At 40.0% G+C, this 25,348-nt stretch overlaps 1 protein-coding gene across 1 annotated transcript in view; it reads right to left on the bottom strand.

Annotated features, from left to right (window-relative positions):
• Positions 1–25,348, bottom strand: part of SLC26A5 (solute carrier family 26 member 5) — a 1,021,139-nt gene that overhangs the window by 338,301 nt on the left and 657,490 nt on the right. Inside the window, exon 11 of the mRNA XM_044088519.1 lies at positions 6,530–6,677. Coding sequence (XP_043944454.1) covers positions 6,530–6,677 — 148 coding nt within the window. The remainder of the gene's footprint in view (positions 1–6,529; positions 6,678–25,348) is intronic.

A 25,348-nucleotide genomic window follows, 5' to 3' on the forward strand; every position in this document is an offset into this window, starting at 1 on the left:
AGAGTGGAAAGAGATGGAAAAGAGCAGATAAGAGTTGAATCGTCAGCATACTGTATAAGGGAGCCATGCTGGGTGGAGGTGTGTAGACTGTTGGTAAATATGGAGAAGAGTAGTGGGCCTAAAATCGAGCCTTGTGATATGCCTATCATAGCTGGGAGTAAAGGAGATTGTATGCCTTGCCATCGAACTGATTGCTGCCTATGTGACAGATATAATAATAATAATAGTTTAAAAGATATTATTCATTTTCAGCCATTAGTAGCATACAGAATTTGCTTTTTCAACATTCTGCTGTTTAAGAATTGAGCTGATGAGACCAAAACCTGCACTGGAGTTCTCTTTCATATGCTCGTGACTCTCTAAATTGTCCCCGAATTTTTTTTGTATAGTGTAATCTACTGATTTTAACTAGGAGCATTTTGTTGATGAAATGCTGTAGTCTTCATATGTGATGAGGAGCGTGATAATCTCAATAAAAGTCTTACGGACCCTGATTTTGACTCAAATTTTAGCTCCAACTCTAAGCCTTTCTAGACTGAATATTTTTTTGCGGTAAAGGTGGTAAATTACACTCAATAAATAATGACAACAATAAGATTTACAGAATTCTTTTATTTCAGAAAATGTATACGAATCCACATACTCAATCTGTCAACGTCTCAAGTTAACAGTGCTAATATCCTACAGCTCAGCACTTGCTCAGACCTGCCAGCAAGCACTAATATACCCGGACACTTGATTGCCCAGCAGGGCAAGGCTCTTTATTCAACCCTCACCAACCAAGCGACTAAGCAGCTCATCCTACTATTCAGGCATGACCAAAGGGCAATTTCAGGTGTACTCTCCAGTCCAGCTAGTGAATATGGATATCCTGAGGCAATTTTACAACTGCCTCATGTACACAGACAACCCTCTCCTCCTACCACAAAACACTAACATATGTGAGAGATGCAATTATACAGCCAAACTGGAGGCTAAGCAGTCTACACCCAAGACTGGAACAGACAGTCAAGAGGGGAAGGTTAACACTTGCACCACACCTCCAGCCACACACATACCTACTGAAACAGCACTGGCAAAAAATACACATAAATACACAAAATCATACTCAGAGGTTCTAAATAAAAACCTGCAAAAGCATCAGAGACCTCCAAAGCAGACACCCAAACAACCTGCACCTCCCATCACAAACCACTCAACGCATAAAACACAAATCTGTGTGTCGCACAATCACAGCCCTTAAGGCGAAATAACATACCTAACACACTAGTAATAGATGACTCTATAGTCAGGCACACTGATGTCCCACTCACTAAGTTGGACAAGCAAAAGGTTACTATTTGCTGCCTGTCGGGAGGCAGAAACCGCCACATAACACAAGCACTCAGGTCACTCCAGAACAAGTACAAATATGACTCTGTCAATGTTCATGTTGGTGTGAAGGACCTGAGATGTACCTCCCTGAACTACATGAAAAGTAACATGGAAAAGCTCTCTGATCATGTAGTCCAGGCTGGTATGACCCTGACCCTGAGTAACATCCTGCCCTCACCAAGAATGATACCTCAGTATAAAGAAAAAATTATCAATTTCAACACTTGGCTAAACTTCTGGTGTCATTCAAAGGGGATCCAGTGTCTGTCAGCCTTGGATGACATGCTCAACAAGCCGCATTGCTTCGCAAGAGATGGCTTGCACCTGTCACCCCTAGGCTTTCGAATACTGGCCAAGGCTTTTGCTGCACCCTTAGTGCCTTTTTTAGGCAAGGCTCAAAAGTCAAACCCACCTCTGTAAACAGCACAATTAACAAAAAACTGAGGGTTATGCTACTCACGCCAGGAGTTTAAATCTCAAAATGCACACACTCAAAGCACTCCTCAGTATGGAGAACGTCGACATCTGTGCAGTAACTAAAACCTGGTTCAAGACTCCTGAAAGCACCCCAGCACTAACGGGCTACAACTCATACCACACGTTTCGGCCACAGAACATAGACCGAAACACAAAAGGAGGGTGTGTGTCCATATTCATCAAGGATACCTACACACTTCCAGGTTAGTGGCACAGCATGATGCCTCTGAGATCGTCCACGTGCAACCAACATCAGGCAAATCTGCAATGCAAATTGTGGCCTGTTACAGATCACCCTTCATGACCCAGGACCACCACTCCACCTTTCTGGAGACATTGGAAAACATGAACGTCCTACCGAACACCCTGATATTGAGCAATTTCAATTATCCTACCATTAACTGGGAAAACTACTCGAGTACAAACTCCTAGGCCCAGCGCTTCCTAGAATTCATCAACTCAAACACCCTGGATCAGCTGGTAAACTCCCCTACCAGAGGTGAAAACATATTGGACCTGGTCATCACCAACATGGGCGACAGGTGTTCCATACCAGAAGTCAATCCGTCACTGGTTAGATCAGACCATAAACTAATCACTCTGGATGTCCACACCCCACCACCACCCTCAACTAAGGAAACCACAGTAAAACACTTTTCTAAAGCAAACTTCACTTTACTTAAGACAGAGGTGGTAAGTTTCACAGCCCCCACACTAAAGGAAAACACTGCCCAAAATGCAGAAACCTTTACAAATGCACTCTATGAGCACCTATAAGGATGCATGGCTTGTGCCATCCCTAGCAAAACCAAGACTCACTCCTCTAAGAGAAGGAAACCAGTTTGGTGGACCCCTGCCATAAACAGGCTGTACAATAGAAGGAGAAAACTAGTTCAGAAAAAAAGCAAATCCCAAGAAGGAAAGACATCCCTGATCAGTATCAGTAAGAAACTAAGGTCCCTCATAAAATCATCCAAGGTTAACTTTGAAAGAAAAATAGCCAAGGATTCAAAACATCACCACAAAGCCTTCTTTAGCTATGTTAAGAATCTAAGTGGCAACTCGCAGATATGCAATGAACTAGTGCAAAATAGCACAAAATATACTGAACCTTCTGATATTGCCAACATCCTGGCAGATAGATTCAGTGCAAACTTCACCCCTCTCTCAACCCCAAAAGGGCACACAACAATACTGGAAAAGTGTAGTGTCCTGGAAATCACAGACACACAGGTGAAAACAGCCCTTTCAAAAGCCAAAAACACAGCGTCAATGGGGCCCAGATGGTGTCCCAGGCTGCGTCTTGCACGAACTACAGAACGAACTAACCCCCCACCTAAACACGCTGTTCAACCTTAGCCTCTCCACAGGCTACAATGCCCATAGAATGGTGCACAGCAATGGTTATTCCTCTCCACAAAGGAGGGGCCACAACTGACCCTGGTAACTATTGCCCCATAAGCCTGACTGGCCTGGTCTGCAAGGCTATGGAGCGCATCATCAAGGAACTCATTAACAAAGACATTGGGAACCTCCAAACACTTGACCCGACCCAGTTCGGCTTTAAGAGCAGATCATGCCTACTAAACGTGCTGACTTCTTAGAGACAGTCACCAAGACCATAGACGAGGGAAAGGTGGTTCACACAGCCTACCTTGACCTCGCCAAGGCTTTTGACACCATTCCCCACTCAGGTATTAAAGAAAAACTCATCAGCCTGAACATAAACTCCTACGTCACGAGATGGGTTAACAACTGGCTTACAGACAGAACTCACATGGTAAGAATAGTGGGCTCCAGGTCCGACTCTAAACCAGTCACAAGTGGTGTCCCACAAGGCTTGGTCCTGGGACCCCTACTGTTCAGCCTATACTTCTCAGAAGTACAGGCAAAGACAGGAGGACTATGGCTAACCAAATTCGCCGATGACTGCAAACTGAGAGCCATAATTGACTCTCCAGCTGACATAGACATCCTCTAAAAGGGTCTTACTGAGAGAGACACCTGGAGTCAAAGTCATGGCCTTAAGCTAAATGCCAAAAAATGCATAGTCATCATGTTTGGGAAAAACAAAACACCCACGAATTGCCACATAGGTGGCAGCCCTCTTAACACAGAAGAGGTAATAAGAGATCTGGGGATCCAGGTAGATAGTAATCTCTTTGACAATCCTATTGCCAAAGTAGTTAGGAAATCCTTCTATGTGGCCCATCTAATTACTAAAGGGTTCATATGTAGAAATAAAGAGGTTATAGTGCCCCTCTACTCGTCACTCATCAGACCCATCATAGAGTACAATGCCCCATTTGGGATGTACCTCACAAGACACTTCCAACAGCTGGAAAAACCACAAAAGTACCTCACCAAGAGGATTACTGGCCACAAACATATGTCCTATGCATCCTGACTGAAAAAGCTCCGGCTGCACTCAGTGGCATATCGCTTACTCAGAGGTGATCTCTGCCTGACTTAAAAAGCCATGTCCAACTCAGAATTGATGGACATGCTCCACCAAAAGAAATCCAAGTCACTGCGAGCCACGCGCTCTAGTGAGCTAAACCTCGCCACAACAATAAATAGAACATGCTGGAGGGATATATTCCTGTCACAGAGACTCCCCATGCTTTGGAACAAAATTCCAAACTACATTAGGCAGAGCCCCTCACTAACACTCTTCAAGAGAAGCCTTGACGAGTGGATGGGTAACAGAAAACACAGCCCTGGGATCACTTCATTGGCTCTGCTTGACAGAGGATCAGTTAATTAATCAATGGGGCAGCGAAAGCCGACACACTCTGGCTAGGCTTATAAATGCCCTTGGACAGACAGCCTAGTACCTACCTATGAACCTATATTTTAAGTGAACCTGATTCTTTTGAGATTTGTGCCAGATCTGTCAACAGCTATGCATACGTCACTTTTAAAATTGCATACTGAATATGCAAATATCATTTCTCCCCATTAAACTGTGAGGTTTAATGTATGTTACAGTATAAAAATGGTGTTACAATTGTTTATTAGTGGTACCTCAGCTAAGCACGGGCTCTACTTGGTCAAGTAATACAAATAAAAGTCACCGATTTTCAGCTTCTTTAATGGTATCTCCATGTTGAATAATGCAATACCAACAGATTTACTAAACCATGTTGCATTTTTTACAAAATTTTTGTAACTAACTCCGGAGCTTTTCTCCCCGGGCCTCTGCTGAAAACGGGTTCTCGCCCAGTTGGACTATCCTGGCAAACAAAAGTAAAATAAAATAAAATAAAATAAAAAATACAACTTAATTCTCTGGCAGGTTGCTGCTGAAGCCAATCAGGAAACCAGAACTTACTTCCCTAACTGCTGTGGCCAATCAGGTCCCTTGCTTTACTAAAGGAGACTTGACTGAATGCAACTTAAAGGCAGCAGTTTGGAGAGAAAAAAAAAAAAAAAGCAGAATAGCGGTGACATTACACAGCTGTGCGAACATCTAGGAAGTGCTGAAATAGGAGTGGAAGATGTGGAAAAACCCAGAGCTGCTTCCTGTGGGGGCTGTTTTTTGTGGAGATAATCGGGGGCTCCCCGTGGCTGTGGGTCTAGAGGGTGCCTAAAGCCGACTATCTTTATGAGCATTTCTATAATTCTTAGAAAGTATGTAGAGTCCTATGACTGCCATTGTTACAGTGATTTGGAGGAAGCAGCAGCAGTGATCCCTTTTCCAGATGGTGGTGACTTAAGTAATTGTGATAACTTCAGACCCACAAGTTTAACTTGTAATACTGGCAAATGTTTTGAGAAAGCCTTGTCAGAAAAAAATCCAAAATCACTCAAGTCCAGAACAGCAACTGAGACTGAAGAAAATCACAATAGGGCAACAGTTAGTTAAGTGCTTTTGTCCTTTTACTGTTTACCAATGGACTTGCACTGTGATTCTGGAGTTTTCTGGTTAACACATGCACAGCTGTTGCTGGAGCTGTTTTAAAATGTCTTGTTAGATTTACTCCCTTCAAACTTGATAATGAGTCATGACTTTATTCAATGTAGATTCATCCAAGGGTATTCATGCATCGTTAATTTAATTAACTTTTATTTTTGAGTGATGCATGCCATCAATTCAGGGATCCCATTTGAAGTTATTTATCTAGATTCAAATAAATCTTTTGATCCCATCCACATCAACCTATTATTGATAGGTTGTAAGACTTTCCACCCAAACATTAGACTTGTTATGTACCCAGGTCTCCAAAGCTAATGCAGATCATCTGGGTTGCTGTTATGGAGCTGAAATGTAAACCTTTTTAAGTTTCAGCTCACACAAAGAGGAAAGGAGGAAGCTCAAAGCTGATGACAAACTGGGCTCCAGCATGATTAATGGGTAGACCACAGAAAAGAAAAGAAAAAAATGGGTGGAACACAAAGGGTAAATAACAATACACACAAATGTTAATCTATTAGATTAGCAAATTTACCTACTTAGTTACAGTACTGTACCTCCTACACTGATCAGTGAGCATTAAAATAACATTTCAGACATTACACATTTTCACCTTAGCTTTTGTATCATGCGGCACTCTATCCTGCAGGACTTTTGCACAGGTCTCAGATATGATCTTTCATTATGTCATTTGTAGACAGCAATTTTTCCATGCAAGTTTATACATTTTTGGCACACAGTAAAACTGTGTGTGTTAGTTACCTGATTTCCATTGACAGTGTAGCCATGTTTAAGAGCAAATATTTTAGCCATTGATATTGTCATTGAGAAGCCAACAACAGCTATTGCAATTGCATCCATATACACACTGGAAAGGATACTGAAATCTGGAAGTGCCGGAGGGCGCAGTCTGAAAAACAAAAGCAACAAAGCTGCATTACATTCTTTTTATGATACTAAAGGGACTCAATGGTTACTCCTACTCGCATGCTATGCTGACAGCAAGCTATGGAGCAGCTTTGGAAACTACAGATAATCATGCACAGTATGCTGCTGTATTCTTCTGCAGCAGCAGTCTCAAGAGGCAAAGCTGACAGGCAATATCAGCTGCTACAAGAATACAGTAGTAGCCTATGAGGGTAAGGTTCAAAGGTCTAAGTGTCAAACATATGATGAACTGGCATTTATGCAGCCTAACTGTCGTATGCCCATGTTGATATTTTCTGCTTCATACATAGATATGTGCCTGTCTGTACACATATTGTGTGTGTATTGATACATACATCGATATACACACACACACACACACACACACACACACACACACACACACACACACACACACACACACACAAATGTGTGGAGAAAATATCATGCAAAGTGAAGCACTGGTGGTGCACAAATACAGATTGCACTAGCAGTGATGGGTCCTTATCTTTTTTATGAACTGTTATTCTACTAAATTACTATTCAACTGAATGACTGAGAAGTTACTTTGCCATACTCAGTTCACATTCCAGCAACATAACATTCAGTGAAAATGATAGCACCCAAGATTAATAATACACAGATACACACACACACACACACACACACACACACACACACACACACACACACACACACACACACACACACACACATTTTGTGGCATATTGGCTATTTTGCATTTTTGTACATCATAAACTGGGATGGAGAGAGAATAAAATCAGCATGCCAAGGAGAGTAGTTTTGTTGGAAATTAATTCATTCTCAAGTCTTGGTGAGTACCTTCATGAGGTGGAGCCTATTTTTACAAAGTCTCACCAAGGAGACATTGATATACAGACTGTATTTTATATAGCATTTTTCACAGAGGTAGTTTAAAAAAAATTAAAAAAGCAACCAGGTACGCAAGTCCCAGGACGAAAAAGTCCCCAATTCTGGTAGGCACACTGGTGCCAGAAGTGGAAAAAATGACAAAAAAATAGTGTAGAATCCTCAAGACACAGAAACATTCTTACAATGATGTTAGGGCCAGGCTCAGGTGAGGATGCCCCCCTGTTGTAGAAGTAGGTAGTGGTCCACAAAAACTGATTTGTGAAAAAACAGCCATAAGAAGTGATAGAGTGGACTACAGAGGATAAAAAAGAAATTATGTACTGTTATGAGTACTCAAGAGGCCCAGAATTTCCAGATAGAAGATATTCAAAAAGATTAAGGGAGAAATTAGAGGAAAGAAAAATACTTGCAAAAGAAAAACTGTCAAAAGCTTAAAATGCAAATGCGTTCATTAATACAACAGATTCATGAACAACATTATACAGACCAAGAAACTCTGGATTGTTTTGAAAAAGAAGCGACTGTTGAAGTGATCAAAAATATAAACAACAAAATCTAGAGATTTTTGAATGTTACAAAAAAGAAACATGGACATGAAGAAAGAAAGAGAAATCTGATACGGTGCAATACTTAAGCACAGGAGAAAGACAAGCTAAATCAATAAAAAAGCAGCTCCAAAGACATATGAACCAAAATACAGACACAAAAGCACCCAGACATGGAAAACTTCAGAATGCAAAATATACGATCACAGAGGGGAATGTAGAACAGAAGATTAGTAAAGAAGAAATAAAACCGGAGCTGAAGTTATGGTATACCTGCAAAATTAAGGATTTCATGTAGAAAGTCTAACACAGGTTATGTCACGGCATGATGGAACAATTAGTCCCCCATAATAAAGAGAAACGGATGGAGCATGAGACTTCTGAAGAAACATGGACATGGAAAAGAAAAACAGATTTAATATTGTGCAATATTTATGCAAAGAATCAATCAAAACTAATCAATACAAAAAAGCAGCATCAAAGATATTTGAAGAGAAATACAGGCAAAGGCATCCAGATATGGAAAATTTTACAACAGAAAAAAATAAAAAACAAAAAAGTGGATAAATAATGAAGAAGTTAAACAAATAGAGATTATCTGTGAAGTGAAGGTTTAAGTGTAGAAAATCCAACTCTGGTAAAATCGCAGCATGATGGAACAATGAGCCCCCAAATTAAGGGGAAACAGGTGGAACCGAAAGTATCTAATCAGTTGCACATGAAGATACTCAGGAGTCTTCAGTAGGAAATCAGGAGTTGCAGAGTAAGGGAAGGAGCAGGAAATGGTGGGGAGTGATAGGCCAATGACTTCCAATATGAAAGAGCAAAAGATGATGCAGAATGCAGCTAAAGAGTATATGTCACAGGAAGATGTTCTGGAACTTTCTGTAGAATGCCAGCAGGAAATGGAGAATAAGTAATGTGCCCTTGGTTTAGAAGAAAAAGATCTAAGGTAAGAGTTGCTTGATTTAATAGAGATGGATATTACATATTAGGATTGATGAAGGAAATATACTACAGAAAATCAATAAGACCCAAAATGCTACAAGTCTGATAAAACAAATGAACACAGTAATTAAGACTATTAGCAGAAAGTCCTGTGACATATCAAAAGTAAATAGGATATAGTACTGTGAAGCAAAATTAATAACAGATCAATCCTTATGGTGGGCTTGGCATAATGGTTAAGGTCTTCACCTTATAAACACAATGTACAGGGTTTGATTCTGACCACAGGTTATTGGCTAGGCTTAAAATGGCTCTTCAGGGTAGTTAGCCTAGTATTCACTTATTAACCTAAGAACCACAAAAATACAGGGCAATAAAGGGAAGGAAGAGAAGACATTAAATGCCATCACAGTAGTATCGAACAGAGAAAGCTATAAAGCAATTACGACAAGAAGTAGCACTGTTAGATGAGTATAAAAGAGGGGACAGATCAAGAAAAATACTTAGAAATATAGACATGATAAAAATGTTCAGTATTAGAACAGACCAGGACCTATTGTACACTATTGCAAATAATAAACTAAAGATATCAGCACAGGTAGAAAAGCTTGGAAGATATGCAGATAAATATAAAGGAAAAGTACAAAATAAGTAATTCACCGATGACCCCAAAACGTTTTACATAAAAATGGGAAACAAAGGAAAAGAAATAAAAACACCAACACAAAGAATAAATAGACACATTTTGGAGAAATATCTATGAATACCTTGTGTAACAAAGATGCTGTATGGATAGAAGAAATAAAAGAAACAGTAAGAAGTTCAAATTTACAAGATATTAAATGTGATGAAGTAATAGCCAGAGAAACTGAAACAAAATTAAGAAAAGCTCCTAACTGGTAAACCTCTAGGCCTAGATGCAGTACCTAACTTCTGACTACATGTATTAACATCTTTACATGAAGACTTCAATCTGAGTAAGAACTGCTTATATTTGCACCCCAGACAGACACCAACCTGGTTAGCAGCTCCCTCTTAAAAAGTGAACCTGCAAGCTATCCTAAAAACTACAGGCCAATAACTTGCCTTCAGACAATGTATAAACTATATACAGAGTTTATAGTCATTTATAAGAAAACGCAATCATGACAACAGAACAAAAGTGTAATCAAAGATAGTCATAAGGAACAAAGGATCATTTGCTGTTAAAGTCATAATGGAGAATTGTAAAAAGGCAAAGAATCTAAATATTGTGTGGATAGATTACAAAAAACATTTGACAGCATCCCTCGTTCACTGATAAAGGTGTGCGTGCAGATGTATAAGATACATTCTACACCGATCAATTACATTACAGCGACCATGAAACAGTTGCAAACCACTCTGCAGCTAAACCATGGTAAAGGACAAATCATTATCCCAGTGATAAAAATTCAGAAAGGAATATCCCAAGGTGACTGCCATAACTACTGTTTTATCTTGTCCTTAACCCATTAAGCTGTCTACTTAACAGATTAAGTCATTGTTACAATTTGGCTCCCAGATGACAACGCAGTGTAAAGACTTTTCATTTTTTCCCCCAAACACCTTTATTGAATTTTCACTTGTGACACAGGCAAATTTACATTCATATAAAAGTAATCACACTATAATTAACTTAACAAACATTTTACTTCACAAACTTATTTTTGTGGATGATTTAAAATTGTACAGTTTATCAGATAAGGAGCTGAAAGCACAACTGGAAGTGGTCAAAAGTTTCTCAGATGACGCAGGAATGTCACTTAGTCTCGATAAATGAGCAAAAGCAATATTTAAAGCAGGAAAGCTGCAGTACTAAGAAAATATCAGTCTAGGACAGGAACGTGAATAAGAGGAACGTGAGCAGGAGGGAGTGCATAAATATTTGGGAACTGATGAAGGATTAACAATAAAACAAGAACAAGTGTGAATAAAACTCAGGAAGAAATAGTTTAGAAGACTAACATTAATAATGAAGATCTAGGAACAAAGTTCAGGCTTTTAACCCATTTGCTCTTCCTGTTCTAACTTACAGTTTAGGGTGACTTGTTCCAAAAGGTACTGGATCAATTGAACAGGAAAACAAGAAAATGCTTCATTTTTATCAAATGATATATAAAAATCAGTGTGTACAAAGGTAATATATTTCTGTTTCTGAAGGAGGTATGGGCCTCCTTGAAACTGATTAAATCTATAGATCTGCAGTTGTAGGACTGCATACATATCTGCTGACCTCGCCAGATCCAAACACAGTTGGAGTCTGAAGTGTGACAAAAACAAATCTAAGATGACTTCCCTGCTTAGTCTAGCAGAAGCATTTCAGTGTCAAGCGGGAATGGGAACAAAACCAGAAGTAAACAAAAATCAGGTAGCAACTGAATGTACCAAAAAACAAAAGAAAAGAATGTGAGGAGAAGGATCAGATGAGAAGGTAAGAAATGTGGAAAAGGCATAAATAGCTGCAAGTACAGAAAACTGCTGGAACAACCTCATGTAGATCAGGATCTGACACAGGAATGGTTAAGGAGAGGTGAATTTAAACCAAAAGATGAAAGGTTATTACCAGTCGCCCAGGAGAGTGGACTATGTACACACTGGTTTACAAAGTCCAGTGAACATGTAGGAGAAATAGACAAGTGCCAGTTCTGTAAAACAGAACTGGAAACAGTCAGACATCTTGTTGCTGGATGTGATACACAAATGGCAGAGGGCCTGTATACTGAAAGGCACAATAATGTGTCAAGACTGTTGCACTGGGGATTGTGCAAACATTATAATACTGAAGTAGCTGAGAATCAATGGAAACATGAGCCACAAAACATTACAGAAAATGAAGAAGTTTACATCACATGGGATTATCCATTACCAACAGTTCAAAAAAACAGATGGGAGAAAACCAGATATAGTAGTCCATGAAAAGAAGGCAAAAGTAGCATTGATCAGTGAAAGTGCTACACCCAGTGATTACACTGTCTACCGTCTTCCATACAGAGAAACACAAAGTTATAAAATACTAAGATTTGCAGGCAGAAATGAGGGCAATGTGGAAGGATACCCAGACAGTTCCAAAAGTAGTATCCGCAATGGGTCACATGCAAAAAAAAAAAAAAAAAAAAAATAGTCTTATTGACATAAAATATGACTGCGGTGGTGGTGCTGCGGTACCATTGTCACCTCACAGTAAGACGTTCTGTTCGATTCTCAGCTACAGCATCTTCTGTGTGGAGACATGTGTGAATGGGCGTACCTTCGTTGAAGGTTGTGCGTCAGGGCCGGCAACTCGGCACGTAAAAATCTACTGCCAATCATTAGCGGACCGGAGTTCCGCTGTGGCAACCCCTAACCGGGAAAAGCAGAAAGACACAAACAAAAACTTGTAACTCTGTATGAACTGCAGGAGGAGTCAGTTCAGGGCACACTGAGGCTGCTGAGAAGAGCACTTTTGGCTAACATCAAAGACTGAAACAATACCGATTACACTAACATGAATCATACTTTGACTTAGGAATGTAACTAGTAACAAAGAAAGTAACTTTAGCCATAACCAGGCTGAAAAACTTCTCAAAAGCGGACTATAACCTCCTAAGGGAGGATATCAGTAGTTACACCACCGCCCCCCTAAGAGGATGCAGACAACTATGCTGAACAGTACACCAATGCAGGATACAAGCACCTGTACAACTGCATGAGCTCAGCCATACCCAACATAACTAAAACCTGCTACTCAAGGAAACACAGACCTGTCTGGTGTACATCCTCTATCAACAGGCTTTACAACAAAAGGAAGAAACTGTTGTCCAAGGGTAAAAAGGAACACATTTTAAATTGTAAAAACTCCCTCCTCAGCCTGAACAAGCAAATTAGATCACGAGTGAAAACCTCCAAAGCCAATTATGAATTGAAACTAGCCTCCGAAACAAAGGGAAATCACAAAGCCTTCTTCAGTTATGTCAGGAACCTCCATGGCAAAACCCATGTTTATTCCGAATTAGTACTTAACGGTACCACTTATACTGATCCTGTTGACTTAGCCAACCTGCTAGCAGATAGGAGCAGCGCAAACTTCATCCCCTATCCCCCAAAGGCCCATTCGACATCCCTGATACTTGTCCCACATCACACATCTCCATAGATCACAAACAGAATCCATGGCCTCCAACACCTGTTCTATGAGAATAGGCTCAAATCACTATCACTCTGCTCAGTATCATACAGATTGCCCAGAGGTGATCTGTGTCTCGCCTACAGGGCACAATCAGACCCTAAATACAAACAAATGCATGGTATTAGAATAATGAAACCAGACAAGGGGGTGGGGTTGTTATTATGAAAAGTGATGATTATAGTTCAAAAATGAAAACTATTTTGAACACTGAAACTTACTGCAAGAGTTCTTTGAATGAACTTAATGGCTCATATAGGAAAATTAATGGATTCCTCCAGGACCTGTTTATTGAGAGGTCCATTACTATTCATGACGTGCTGGTTGAATTTCCTATTACACCAACCATTTTTGGACTACCAAAGCTCCATAAAAACATTCAAGTGCCCCCCATGCGCCCAATTGTGGATGCTAGGGGTTCAGTCACCCACCCTCTTGCAAAATTTCTGGATGCTCAGTTAAAACATTTTTTACATGATGAAACTCATTTATGTATTGATTTGCGGGATTTTCTCAATAAAATAAATATCGGTTTTAACCCAGATTTTCTATTTATTACATTAGATGTGGTTGATTTATACTCTGTAATCCCACACACATTAGGGGTTGAATAGTTATGTGATTTTGTCCATTCAAAAGGGGTTGCACAGGAGCGCATAAATGTTTATGAACACTTATTAGACATGGTTCTTAGGAATAATTATATCCTGTTTGATGAATACTATTTACAATTGCAAGGTGTTGCGATGGGTTCTGCTTGTGGGGGGCTCTACACAAACATTGTTATGCTTGAATGGGAGAAGAGATTTTTGAGGACATCTTCTTTCTTCCCATTTTGTTACACTTCCATGAGATATTTGGACAATGTTTATTTTTGGGAAGGCCCCAAAGAACAAATTTCTGAATTTTTAGATTACATCAATTTGACCACCCCTTTTTTGAAGTTTACCCATAATGTTAACAACACAGAGATGTCATACCTAGATGTGTTATTAAAAAAAGGATTTTGTAGAAGAAAAATTTATGGCCAAAATATTTAAGAAGGAAAATTATTCCAACCGTTTCCTTCATTATGACAGCTGTCACCCCCTTACACAGAAATGTGCTGTAGTAAAAGGACAATTTGTACGAGCAGCATGTATGCTTACTGCATGGTCAGCTTTTATTAATGAGTGCCACAATCTGAAAGAAATGTTTCTGAAGAGAGGGTACCCCTTACATTTAATTACCAATGTTATGTCTGAAGTGAGAACTAAAAGAATACAGGGCCATTTTTTTCCAATTCTGGGTACTCTAATTTGAGGCCCTCCAATACTATGTCAGTGACTTCAGAGATGGTGACAGTAACAAATGTCCCCAATTCCATTCAGAATTTGCACTAATGATATTCCGGTTGGGAATAATAGTAATTCCATGGAACTTGTAGTTACTAACTACAACTCTAGCTTTTCTACACCTTTTTCATGTGATACACAACACATCAGGGACATTCTTAACAAAAATTGGATGGTACTTAGTCATGAGGGGGACCTCTCTAATATTCTGGGTGAGAAACCTTTCTGTATATTTAAAAAGAGACATAATTTAAAGAACATTTTTGAACACACATCTAGACAACCCAGATATGGACATATGTTCAAGTGTGGAACTTGTAAATTTTGTTCACACATTTTGGAAACTGATATGTGTAGAATTAATAATGTCATGGTTAGGATCCCAAAAGATGCAGTTGTGTTACAGAGCGGGTAGTCTGCTGTGCTATTTGTTCAAACTGTCCATGTTTTTACGTTGGTAAAACTGAATGTAAGCTTAAGATCAGGATTAGCGAACATTTGAGAGACATTAGGGATCAGAGTGAAGTCAACGCTCTTGCCAAGCACATTAGAGAATTTCATAATCATAAATTTAAATTGATTGTCTTAGAGGTGCAAGAAAAACATGACAGGGGGGCCGTATGGCCATATCTTCTTGAGAAGGCCGAACTAACTTGGCAGTTACGACTAGATGCTCTACACTGGCCAGCTTTGAATGACAGCCTGTCAGTTAGTTGTTTATTAAAACTTAAAGCACTGAACAGATGAATTTTTATTTTAACAATTTTAATTTTATTTCACATATTTTTGTACAATTTTATGTGTGTCATGATGGCTGGGAGTTACTGTTTTGCTATTGGGTTGAATCCATAAGCTCATTATGTATTTTAGGGCTATTTTTTATATCCATTTAGGATAGTTTTTATGCGTAACTTAGACAGTGGTTTTATACACTTTATATATTTAAATTGTTACATAACAGTATTCTACAACTTATTCTAATCTAGTTTTATTTTGGGATGGTTACATCTGTGGCTACAGTAATTCAGTTAATGTTATGTATTATTGCTGCATTTGTCTTTTTTCTTTTCTTTTTTATTCCTGTGTTGCTTTAAGCCTTAATTGAATGCATTTGACTAGATCAGGAAATGACCATGTTAAAAAGGGTCTATATTAGAACATCGAAGTTTCAAAACTTTGAATGTTCTAATATCGACCCCCATTAAGCGAAAGCTGAAAATATCGAAGCTACAGAAAACCAAATTTTTTTCCTAGGGAAAGAATTTGGTTGTCCGTTTCTGTTGTTTCGGTATTTTGCAGTGCTGTGGTGGAAAGTTACGGGTCGGGTTCAAGTAAGTGTGCGATTGAGCGCGGGTTAGGTTAGTTAGGGTTAGGGTGTGGGTTAGGTAAGTGTGCGATTTTGTGGACGTGAGGGTTAGGGCAGGGTAGGTAAGTTAGGGTTAGGGCACAGGTGAGGTGAGTGTGCGATAGTGACGGACCTTAGGGTTAAGGTAAGTGGATAGTTAGTGGTGTATGTATAGTTTAGTGTAGGGTTAGGTGTAAGATTTTAGGTGTAAGTGTGTGGATTGCTATTTGTTTGGTGTGCTTGTGTTGTGTGTATGTGTTTTGGAACAGCAAATTTTTTCCCTAGGAAAAAATTTGCTGTTCTGTATGTTTGATGTTTCCAGCTTTCGCTGAATAGGGGTTGATATTAGAACATTCAAAGTTTTGAAACTTCGATGTTCTAATATAGACCCGTTAAAAAGTGGTTAAAAGAATGCATTTCTGTAGTTTGTTTGTATCTGATGAAGTTCCTGTTATTATTTGGGACGAAAGCACTTATATCTACACTTGTTTCTGTTGCAATAAACTAAAAGTGATTGCTGGGAGTTCCTGGCGTACTTGCTACTTCATTTTTTGGCTGGAAATCCTCTTTTGGTGTGGACTCCTTGGCTCTTATTGTCTGCATCCTGTGGTTTGTGACTTTCTCTTCCTGCTTGAAGTTACAATCGGACCCTACCCTACTAGAGATGCTCCATATCTGTAAGTCAAACTCCTCGCATATTACCCACCTTGAAAGGCCTTAATCTAATATGTGACATCAACAAAACCTACTGGAGAGGCAGGTTTGTCTCCTAGAGACTGCCCTGTCTCTGGAATAGACTTCCCATACATGTCAAACAGAGTACCTTGCTGACCCTCTTCAAGCACAACCTCGATTAGTGGATGGAAAACAACAAATTTGTCCCAGGGGTTCCACCTGTGCCCCTCAATGACAGGGGTGACAGGTGCTGACTGAGGCTTCTTTTTGGGGATAAACTCTTGGCTAGGCTTGTAAGGGCCCCAGAGCCATTAGCCTAGTAACCTCCTATGATCCTATGATGTCCATTCCCATGATGATATCAAAAACTCAAAAGACTTGGAGAAATTAAACTGGCATAAATGCTGTATTGATATGCTGAATATACACCATATTTTATGGCAAGAGCTGGAGGTAGCATGTGTGGACAACATATTACACTAGTAAAAAGCTGTAACAGCATATTTTGGATGCTTCTGGGGACTGCAAGGCAGCTTGCCCAAAGCTGCAATATCACGGTTGTGAATGATAAGGAATAGAGTGTTTTATTGAGAGATTTTAAGCTAACAAGCACATACCTGAACTGTAAGTAACTAAAAGTATGTTTAGCAAAAGCGTGCTTGTTTTTTTAACTTGAAAAATGAACTTTGCTTTGACCTTGTCACTGAAAAACTGCATTTAATTTGAAAGAACAACATATTACATATACCAATCTGCATACTTAAGTCTATATACATACAATATTGTACTTTTTTTTCTTCATTACAACTTTCAGGTACATGAACATTTTGAGTTCATTCTCTCTCTCCAAAAGAGAGTGAGCAGTTTTTTTTTTTTTCTGAGCGAACGGTGGTATTTTCCAGCAATGGAGAAACTTATACAGACTGGTGTAGACCATACATGGGCATGGAACGTGCTGACAACATTGATTATCAAAAACTAAAAACAACTGCTACCTATGACTGATGTGTTTTAAGGGGCAAGCAACGACATTTCAGAACTAGGCATTTAATCAGGTAAAACAGTAACATCACTAATGTCTAATCTGAAACATATTTTAGATTTATGCTGCTGATGATGTGAAAATAGGATGTGCATCTTCTTTATCTGATCAACAGATGTTACAACATTTTGGAAAAACTAATTCAAAGGGCAAAATTAAATAAGGCTGAATTTAATACAAATAATTACAAAATTCTTCACCTTGGCAAAGTTAACTCAAGATTTTCTTATTCTTTAGATTCCATCTTAATTAACAAATATGAGGAATTTGAGGATCTAATTATAAAGGTGAATGAAAAGATAGAATTTATATGGCATATAAAATTATTAGAAAGTTCTGTTACATTAAAGGTTTTGTTAAGAACTACATCATATATGGACTTTAATGTTTTTGGGAGATCTACAAATCCATAACTATACCAATTATGGAGCATGATGTTGGTTTTTGCATCTACTCCAGAAATTAGTAGATGGAAAATACTATTTTTTTATTCCTTTATCATATGTAGAAAGACTAAAGAAACAAACTATTCTCAGCCTGTTACAGAATTCTAAGTGGAAATTTAATTTGTGTAAACAAAGGTTTTAAAAATCAATCTATGCAAATTTTATTATCCATCTCATTTCTGTCATAAGACAGAATGACTAGAAATAAAAACCTACTGTGGACAAAATGTACACCAAATTGGGAAGAAGTTTCTTTGGTGTCAGGGAAAGAAAGAAATATGTTGTCAGAGGTTAGAAGGCAAAATATGGATAAAATCAAGAAAAGCCTTGACTTGTGGTTTGGGGACATGGCATTTTCAACCTTAAAGTCACAGAGATTGGAAGGCAGTAACCTTGTATGAGTTTAAATGACACTGTGACATTATAACCAAAAGTAAAATGATAACAACCTTTTAGCAGTCAAATTTAAAAATGGTATGCCCTATTTTACACAAATGGACTTTTCAGAGTGACCCTAAGAGTACAGAACAGTTGTGTACACACCATAAATGTAGATGCTTGAGTGTATTCACTGTTGCAGTCATTACATTTGGGTAATCTGCTGGCAGATTGCCCTCAGTCGGCCTGAATTCCAAAGGCTTGGGTCCTGCATCAGTTGCTGTCTTCTCTTCCATGACGTCAGGTTATCAGGGGTACAAAACTATCAGCTGACGCCATTTTCTTTAGTTTTTCTTGCCCCCGATATCAGGTGCCCCCCAAAAGGTAGCAATATTCTAAATATTTATATATATATATATATATATATATATATATATATATATATATATACACACACATGCAGCAATATAAACTTTAACTTCATCTACAAGCAAATACACCACATAAGTTGTAGAAGATAGAGAAGGAAAGATAAACTGTAGAATGACAGGGGGATGGTGGGAGGGTAACCTGGACTGCAACAGTGAATACACTCTAACATCTACATTTATGGTAAGTGTACACAACTGTACTATGTTCTTCGTGTTTCACTGTTGCAGTCATTACATTTGGGTAGAATCCCAAAGCTATGGTTGGGAGGCTGGAGCTAAACAGCATTAGGTGAGGCTATAAGGTCCTGCAGCACTGCAGTGGCAAAGCCTGCCCTGGATTTAGAGTAGAGAGGCAAATGGTAATGCTTTGTAAAGGTGTGAACAGAACTCCAAGTAGCAGCCTCTAGAATGTCCTTGGCTGGTACTCCTCTGAGAAAGGCTGCTCAAGTAGCTGCAGCCCTGATGGAGTGAGACCTAATGCCCTTGGGCACAGGCTTGCCATGGTGTAAGTAGCAGAAATGAATGCAATGGCTTATCCACTTTGAAATTGTCTGCTTTGAAATAGCCTTTCCTTCTGATCCTGCAGCATATGACACTAGTAATTGCTCAGTTTTTCTTAGAGCTTTAGTCCTGCTCAAGTAGAATCTTAGCTGTCTGTGTGCGTCCAAGAAATGCAGAATTCTCTCCCCTTTGTTCTGCGGATTTGGATAAAAAGTTGGCAGATTAACTGTTTGGTTAAGAGCCACACTGGAAACGACCTTACGCATAAAAGTAGGATTTGTCCTCAGAGACACACTGTCTGGGTAAAAGATGATAAAAGGCTCTACAGCCATGAGGGCCTGTAGCTCTGAAACTCTTCTTGCTGAAGTAATTGCTAGTAGCAGAGCTGTCTTCCATGACAAGAACTTTATATCAGCGATAGCAGATGGTTCAAATGGAGGCAGGGTGAGCTTTTCCAACACATAATTGAGGTACCATGTAGGTAATGGTGATCTTCTAGGAGGCCTTAAATGTTTGGCTCCCAAGATACTGCTTTAGTAAAGGATGAGAAAAAATTGCTGGCTCTGTATTGTAATGAGCCGAAATGGCAGAGGCATGGATTTTGATTGATGAAAAAGATAGGCCTTTGTCAAGCATCTCAGTTAAGTATTGTAATATCTGAGGAATTTGCGGTTCTGCTGTATCAGTTCCTTGTGTATGATTCCAAGCACAGAATCTCTTCCATTTGTCAGCATAAAATTTTCTAGTACTAGGCCTTCTGGCTTCCAGAATGACATCCATCACAGCTTAACTGAGAGGTGTCGTCTGTATGATTACAGGATTAGCCATGCTGCCAGGTTCAGAGTCTGTAGTTGATTGTGCAGGATCTGATTGTTTTGCTGGGACAGTAGTTGTGGTTTTGATGCAAGGTCCAAGCTGGGTATTGAGACAAGTTCCTTAGGATTGGGTACCAGTATTGGTGGGGCCAGTCCAGGGCAATTAATATCATCTTTGGCTTCTCTTGTCTGACTTTTAGGAAGACCTTGGGTAGAAGAGGCAGAGGAGGAAAGGAGTAAACTGATAGTTTTTTTCAACTGAAGGATAGGGTGTCCACTTTCCATGCTTGTCTGTGATAAGTCCTTGTGCAGAATCTTTTCAGTTGATAATTTTGAGGAGAGGCAAATAGGTCTATGTCTGGGCTCCCTCATTTCTATGCTATCATGCTGAAGTCTTGTGGATTTAGTTTCCACTCGTGAGGATCCATAAGGTTTCTGCTTAAATCGTCTGCCAGAGTCTTTTGTTTTCCTGGCAGGAATTGAGCTTGAAGATTTATTTGGTAGGTCAAAGCTGTGTTCCACAGTGCCATGGCTAATCTGCAAAGGGGGTATGAGTGTGTGCCCCCTTGCTTGTTTATATACCACGACTGTGGTGTTGTCCGTCTTTATCAGTAGTTGTCCTGAATGAAGAAAGTCCTTGAAGGCTGTTAGGGCATTTTGAACAGCTAGCATCTCTTTCTGGTTGATATGTAGATGCATTTGATTTGGTGCCCATATGCCCTGAATGCATCTTCCCGCCATGTGGGCCGCCCAGGCATAATGTGATGCGTCCGTTATTAAGGTTTGGCTGGGAGGGGGTAGAGTGAAGGGCCATCCCATGTTTTAGTGACAGGCCTTTGCCCACCATAGAAACTCCTGTTGCAGGCAGAGGATGAGAGGAATCATTGTTTCCAGACTGTGTGAATGTTGACTCCATAAACTTTTTAGGTACCATTGAAGTTTCCTCATATGCAGTCTTACATATGGAATTAGTAGGATGCAGGATGCCATGAAGCCCACAGCCTGCAGAATTTGCCTTGCAGAAGACTGGGTTTTTGTTGCCATCAGTTTGAAGTAAGTAGTCAGTTGCCTTTATTTGTCTGGCGTGAGGTAAGCCATCTGGGCAGTTGTATTCAAGCTTGCACCCAGGAATGTTATCTTTTGAGAGGGTACCAGTTGTGATTTCTTTTCGTTTATTGTGTACCCTAAGCATGTTAGAAGCCTTTTCACAAATGCCAGGTGTCGCAGAAGAGTGTCCTTGTTCTCTGCTTGAATGAGACAGTCGTCCAAGTAAGGATATATTTGAATACTTCTTTATCTGCAAAATGCAATTACTGGTGCCAGGCACTTTGTAAAGACCCTGGGCGCAGTAGATAAGCCAAAGGGCAATGCAGAGAATTGGTAATGCATTAAGCCAGCCTTGAATCTGAGGTATCTTCTGCATGATTGTCTTATTGGGACAAGCAGGTATGCCTCTTTTAGGTCTAAAGTCACCAGCCAAGCATTCTTGCCTAGCATGGGCAGAAGTTGTTGCAAAGTGAGCATTTTGAATTTTGGAATGTCCAGGTATGTGTTCAAAATCGATAAATCCAGTATTGGCCACCAGTCTTGAGTAAAAACCCTGTCCTTTTTCATGTTATGGTACTGTCTGAATGGCCCCCATATCCATGAGGCACGTAACCTGTTTCTGTGCCTCTGCCCATTGTTTTTTTTGGCAGATCTGGCCAACCATTTGTCATTGGCAGAGTGTGGAAATGGAATCTGTGTCCCTGTGATATGATGTTTAGTACCCACTTGTCCTGGGTTATTAACTGCCAATTTTGAGCAAAAAGTGCTAATTTTCCCCCTATGGATGCTGCCAAAAGATATGTGCTTGGTGTAGGCAGAGGGAAGTCATTGGGATTGCTTTCTGTAGGTTTGTGCTTTATCTCCTCCAGATTTGGAGGTGGATGCGCCCCATTGCTTTGACCTGAATGAGTCTTGAGCCTGGTACCTGGAACCCTTAGGGCGGCTGGATTTGCCCCTTTGAACACTGTCTGACACAGGAAAGGACCAATTTTTTGTAGGCCAGTGTCTACTGAATCTAGGTGGCTGCACTTGTAAGAAATCTTTACCAGTTTTCATAGACTTACCTTTGGTCTTACATTTTCTTTAAAACCTCTTCTGCCTTAATACCAAACAGAGAATCATGCTGTAAAGGTGCATCTAACAATTTAGCTTTAACATGATTAGGCAAATTTTGTTCCTTTAACCAGGCATGCCCCCTAATCACAGATCCAGTAACTGCAGCCCTGCAGGAGGCCTCTAAAGAATCAAAACCACATTGCAAAGTATGCTTTCCAACTTGTTCAGCTGCATGCAATAATTCCTGCAATTCCTTATTTTCTGCAAATTCTGAAATCAACATCATTTTTTGTTTCAGCAATCCCATAACATGCTGTTGGTACTTAAGCATATGAAATTGACAGTTTAAGGCCCTGATTGCCAAGGTTGCAGATGTACAGACCTTTTTTCCCATCTGTCCAGTGGCCTTGAATCTCTGTCGGAGGGGGTAGGGTTTTTTGCTGTTGAGGCCTTAACTCCCTTTGGACCCTGTGAAATATTTCAGGAGCAGCAGCAGCAGGGTTTCTAAATAAAAAATTTATGAGAGTCAGGGACCCTGTAATACCTGTCAGGCTTACTGGGAGCCGGAGGTAAGGAGTCAGGGGTCAGGCTTGACTCCAAAAACACATCATCCACAATGTCTAAAACAGGGGGAAATGGCTAAAGGCTTGTGCTGAAGGAGAAGGAAATCCCTGAGCCTCTTTTTTGATTCTGAGAAGTCTTAACTCTCCCAGTGAAAATGCTCCCTCAAAGTATGTAAGGTTTCTCCAAATGAATAGTCCTCAGGAGGAGATGCAGATGGAATAGACTCCTCAGCATCAGAATCCTCATAGGGAGGTAAAGATAATTCCTGATCAGAAGAAATAGACACCTGATTCATAGTCAGTGTCTTGCCTAGGCCTCTTATCTGGAGTGGGATGGGTACCCCTGATCAAGGTAATAAGGTCTTCAGCCATTTTGATCATCTGTTTTTTAGGCATAGAGGCCTGTGCATGTGGCTCAGGCGTCAGTTTTTTTAGTTTTAGAAGGTGTCTTTGCCTTTGGTTTTGCAGCTTTCGTCGGTTTGATATAAAAATGTTGAGATCTGAATACACCCTCAGAAGCCGGTGCCTGCTCAGCGGCTCCAGACCCATCCTAGGGAGATATATCCGTCGGTCCAATACCTTGAGTATCTTGCGGCATGCCAGACTCCACATGGGTGTCGGTAGAGGTCTGTGACTCGAAGGTAGTGAGCATCAGGGGCTGCAAAAGCCCCTGAGTACCGGCGAACCGGCGACTGGCTTAGGAGAAGCTTCGGCGTCAGTTTTGGATCTTGACCGCCTTTCTCTGTCCTTTTCTTTGCGTTTTTTTATGTACTCCGGTAGTCTGATTGCTATCCAACGACATTTCTGGGTAGTTAAATCTGTTTCCAAAATACTTAGATGCAAAAATATACCGACACTTAATAGTACGTTGGTTAAATCTAGCACAAAACCGACAGCCAGGCACGTTGTTATAAGGGCCTAGGCAAGGAATACAGTATAAATGGAAATCCTTATGAGGTATTTGCTTCCCACAAGTAATACAATTATTAACTTTTTCTGACATCGGTAAAAAGCAAGAAAAAATTTCCCCAACGGGGTACTTAGCTTTTGTGAAGACTTCGGTTCTCAAACTCAAACTCGAATATTTCAGTAGTCGGCTGACCGGCACTTGCGAAATGCTTCTGCTTCAGGCACCGCGCGGCAAGAAAGACTGCAGAAAATGGTGTCGGCTGCATGTTTTATACCCCTGACGACCTGGAAGAGAAGACAGCAACCGACGCAGGACCCAAGACTTTGGAATTCAGGCCGACTGAGGGCAACCTGCCAGCAGATTACCCAAATGTAATGACTGCAACAGTGAAACCCGAAGAACATCTATAAATTGGTTATGTTAAGTGAAAGGTCACAAGATAAAGTATTTTTAAAACTGAGCAACCTGTGTCTGTAGGAATGAATTTATAGATATTTATGAACCCATCAAAACTAACTGAAATACTTATTTTAGATGTGGGGAAGAGTGGACACATTCCTAAACATTGTTTAGCTAGTAACAGGAATGCTAATCCTAACAAAAATGTTATTTCAAACCAATAAGCTGATGATAAAAATGTACATACAGAATGTGACAAAGTAAGTGCTAGAATAACAGGTTGAGCATATCGTCTCTGTGCCTCTACGCAATTAGCAAAACACACAGTATTGGTGGATGTGAATAAAAACTGAAGGGGCTATTTGAGTCTAGTATGTATATGCCGGGGTGGTACAGCGGAAGCGTTGTTACCTCACAGCAAGAGGTTCTCCCGTTCGATTCTCGGCTGGGCTTGGGAGTGCCTTCTGTGTGGAGTCTGCATGTCCTCCCCGTGGTTGGGTAGTATTCGAAAGACATGTGTGCGTAAATGGGCGTGCCTTCGTTGAAGGTTGAGCATCAAGCTGGCACCTCGGCGTTTCGTAAAAATCTACTGCCAATCATTAGCGGACCGGAGTTCCGCTGTGGCGACCCCTTACCGGGAAAAGCCTAAAGACAAACAACAACTTCATAGTCATACGTAATCAGACATATGTCTGTACAAATACAACAACAGGATGGTGAAAGTTATAATATCTCCATGAAGACAGGAGAGAGTACCCTAAAACAGAAGTTCTGACTTTGTTGGGTATTGCATCCTTCACCTTTGGATCTTAATTTAATATGGAATGTCATAACTGGTTAAAATTCCTCTCAGTTCAATGCACTGTGGAAATTATTGGGGGAGACAGCACAGCTGGATAGTCTCTGGCCTAAACCAACCTCTAGTAAAATGGGGGGACGGGAGCAGCAGCAGCCTAACACTGAATAATACACAATCCTAAATATCTCTCTATTACAAATGGGGGGTGCAGCATAAAGGGACAGGTGAATAAACTCTAAAAGAATCTAAAATCTGTATTTATCTGAAGAGGTGGAAGAATCCATGTATTACAAGAGACCTGTTACTGAGTCTGCCCAGAAATCCCCATCTGTTAAATTAGTGA

This window comes from Protopterus annectens, chromosome 11.part0 (assembly GCF_019279795.1).
Source record: "Protopterus annectens isolate FY-2018-M chromosome 11.part0, PAN1.0, whole genome shotgun sequence".
Classification (NCBI taxonomy): domain Eukaryota; kingdom Metazoa; phylum Chordata; order Ceratodontiformes; family Protopteridae; genus Protopterus; species Protopterus annectens.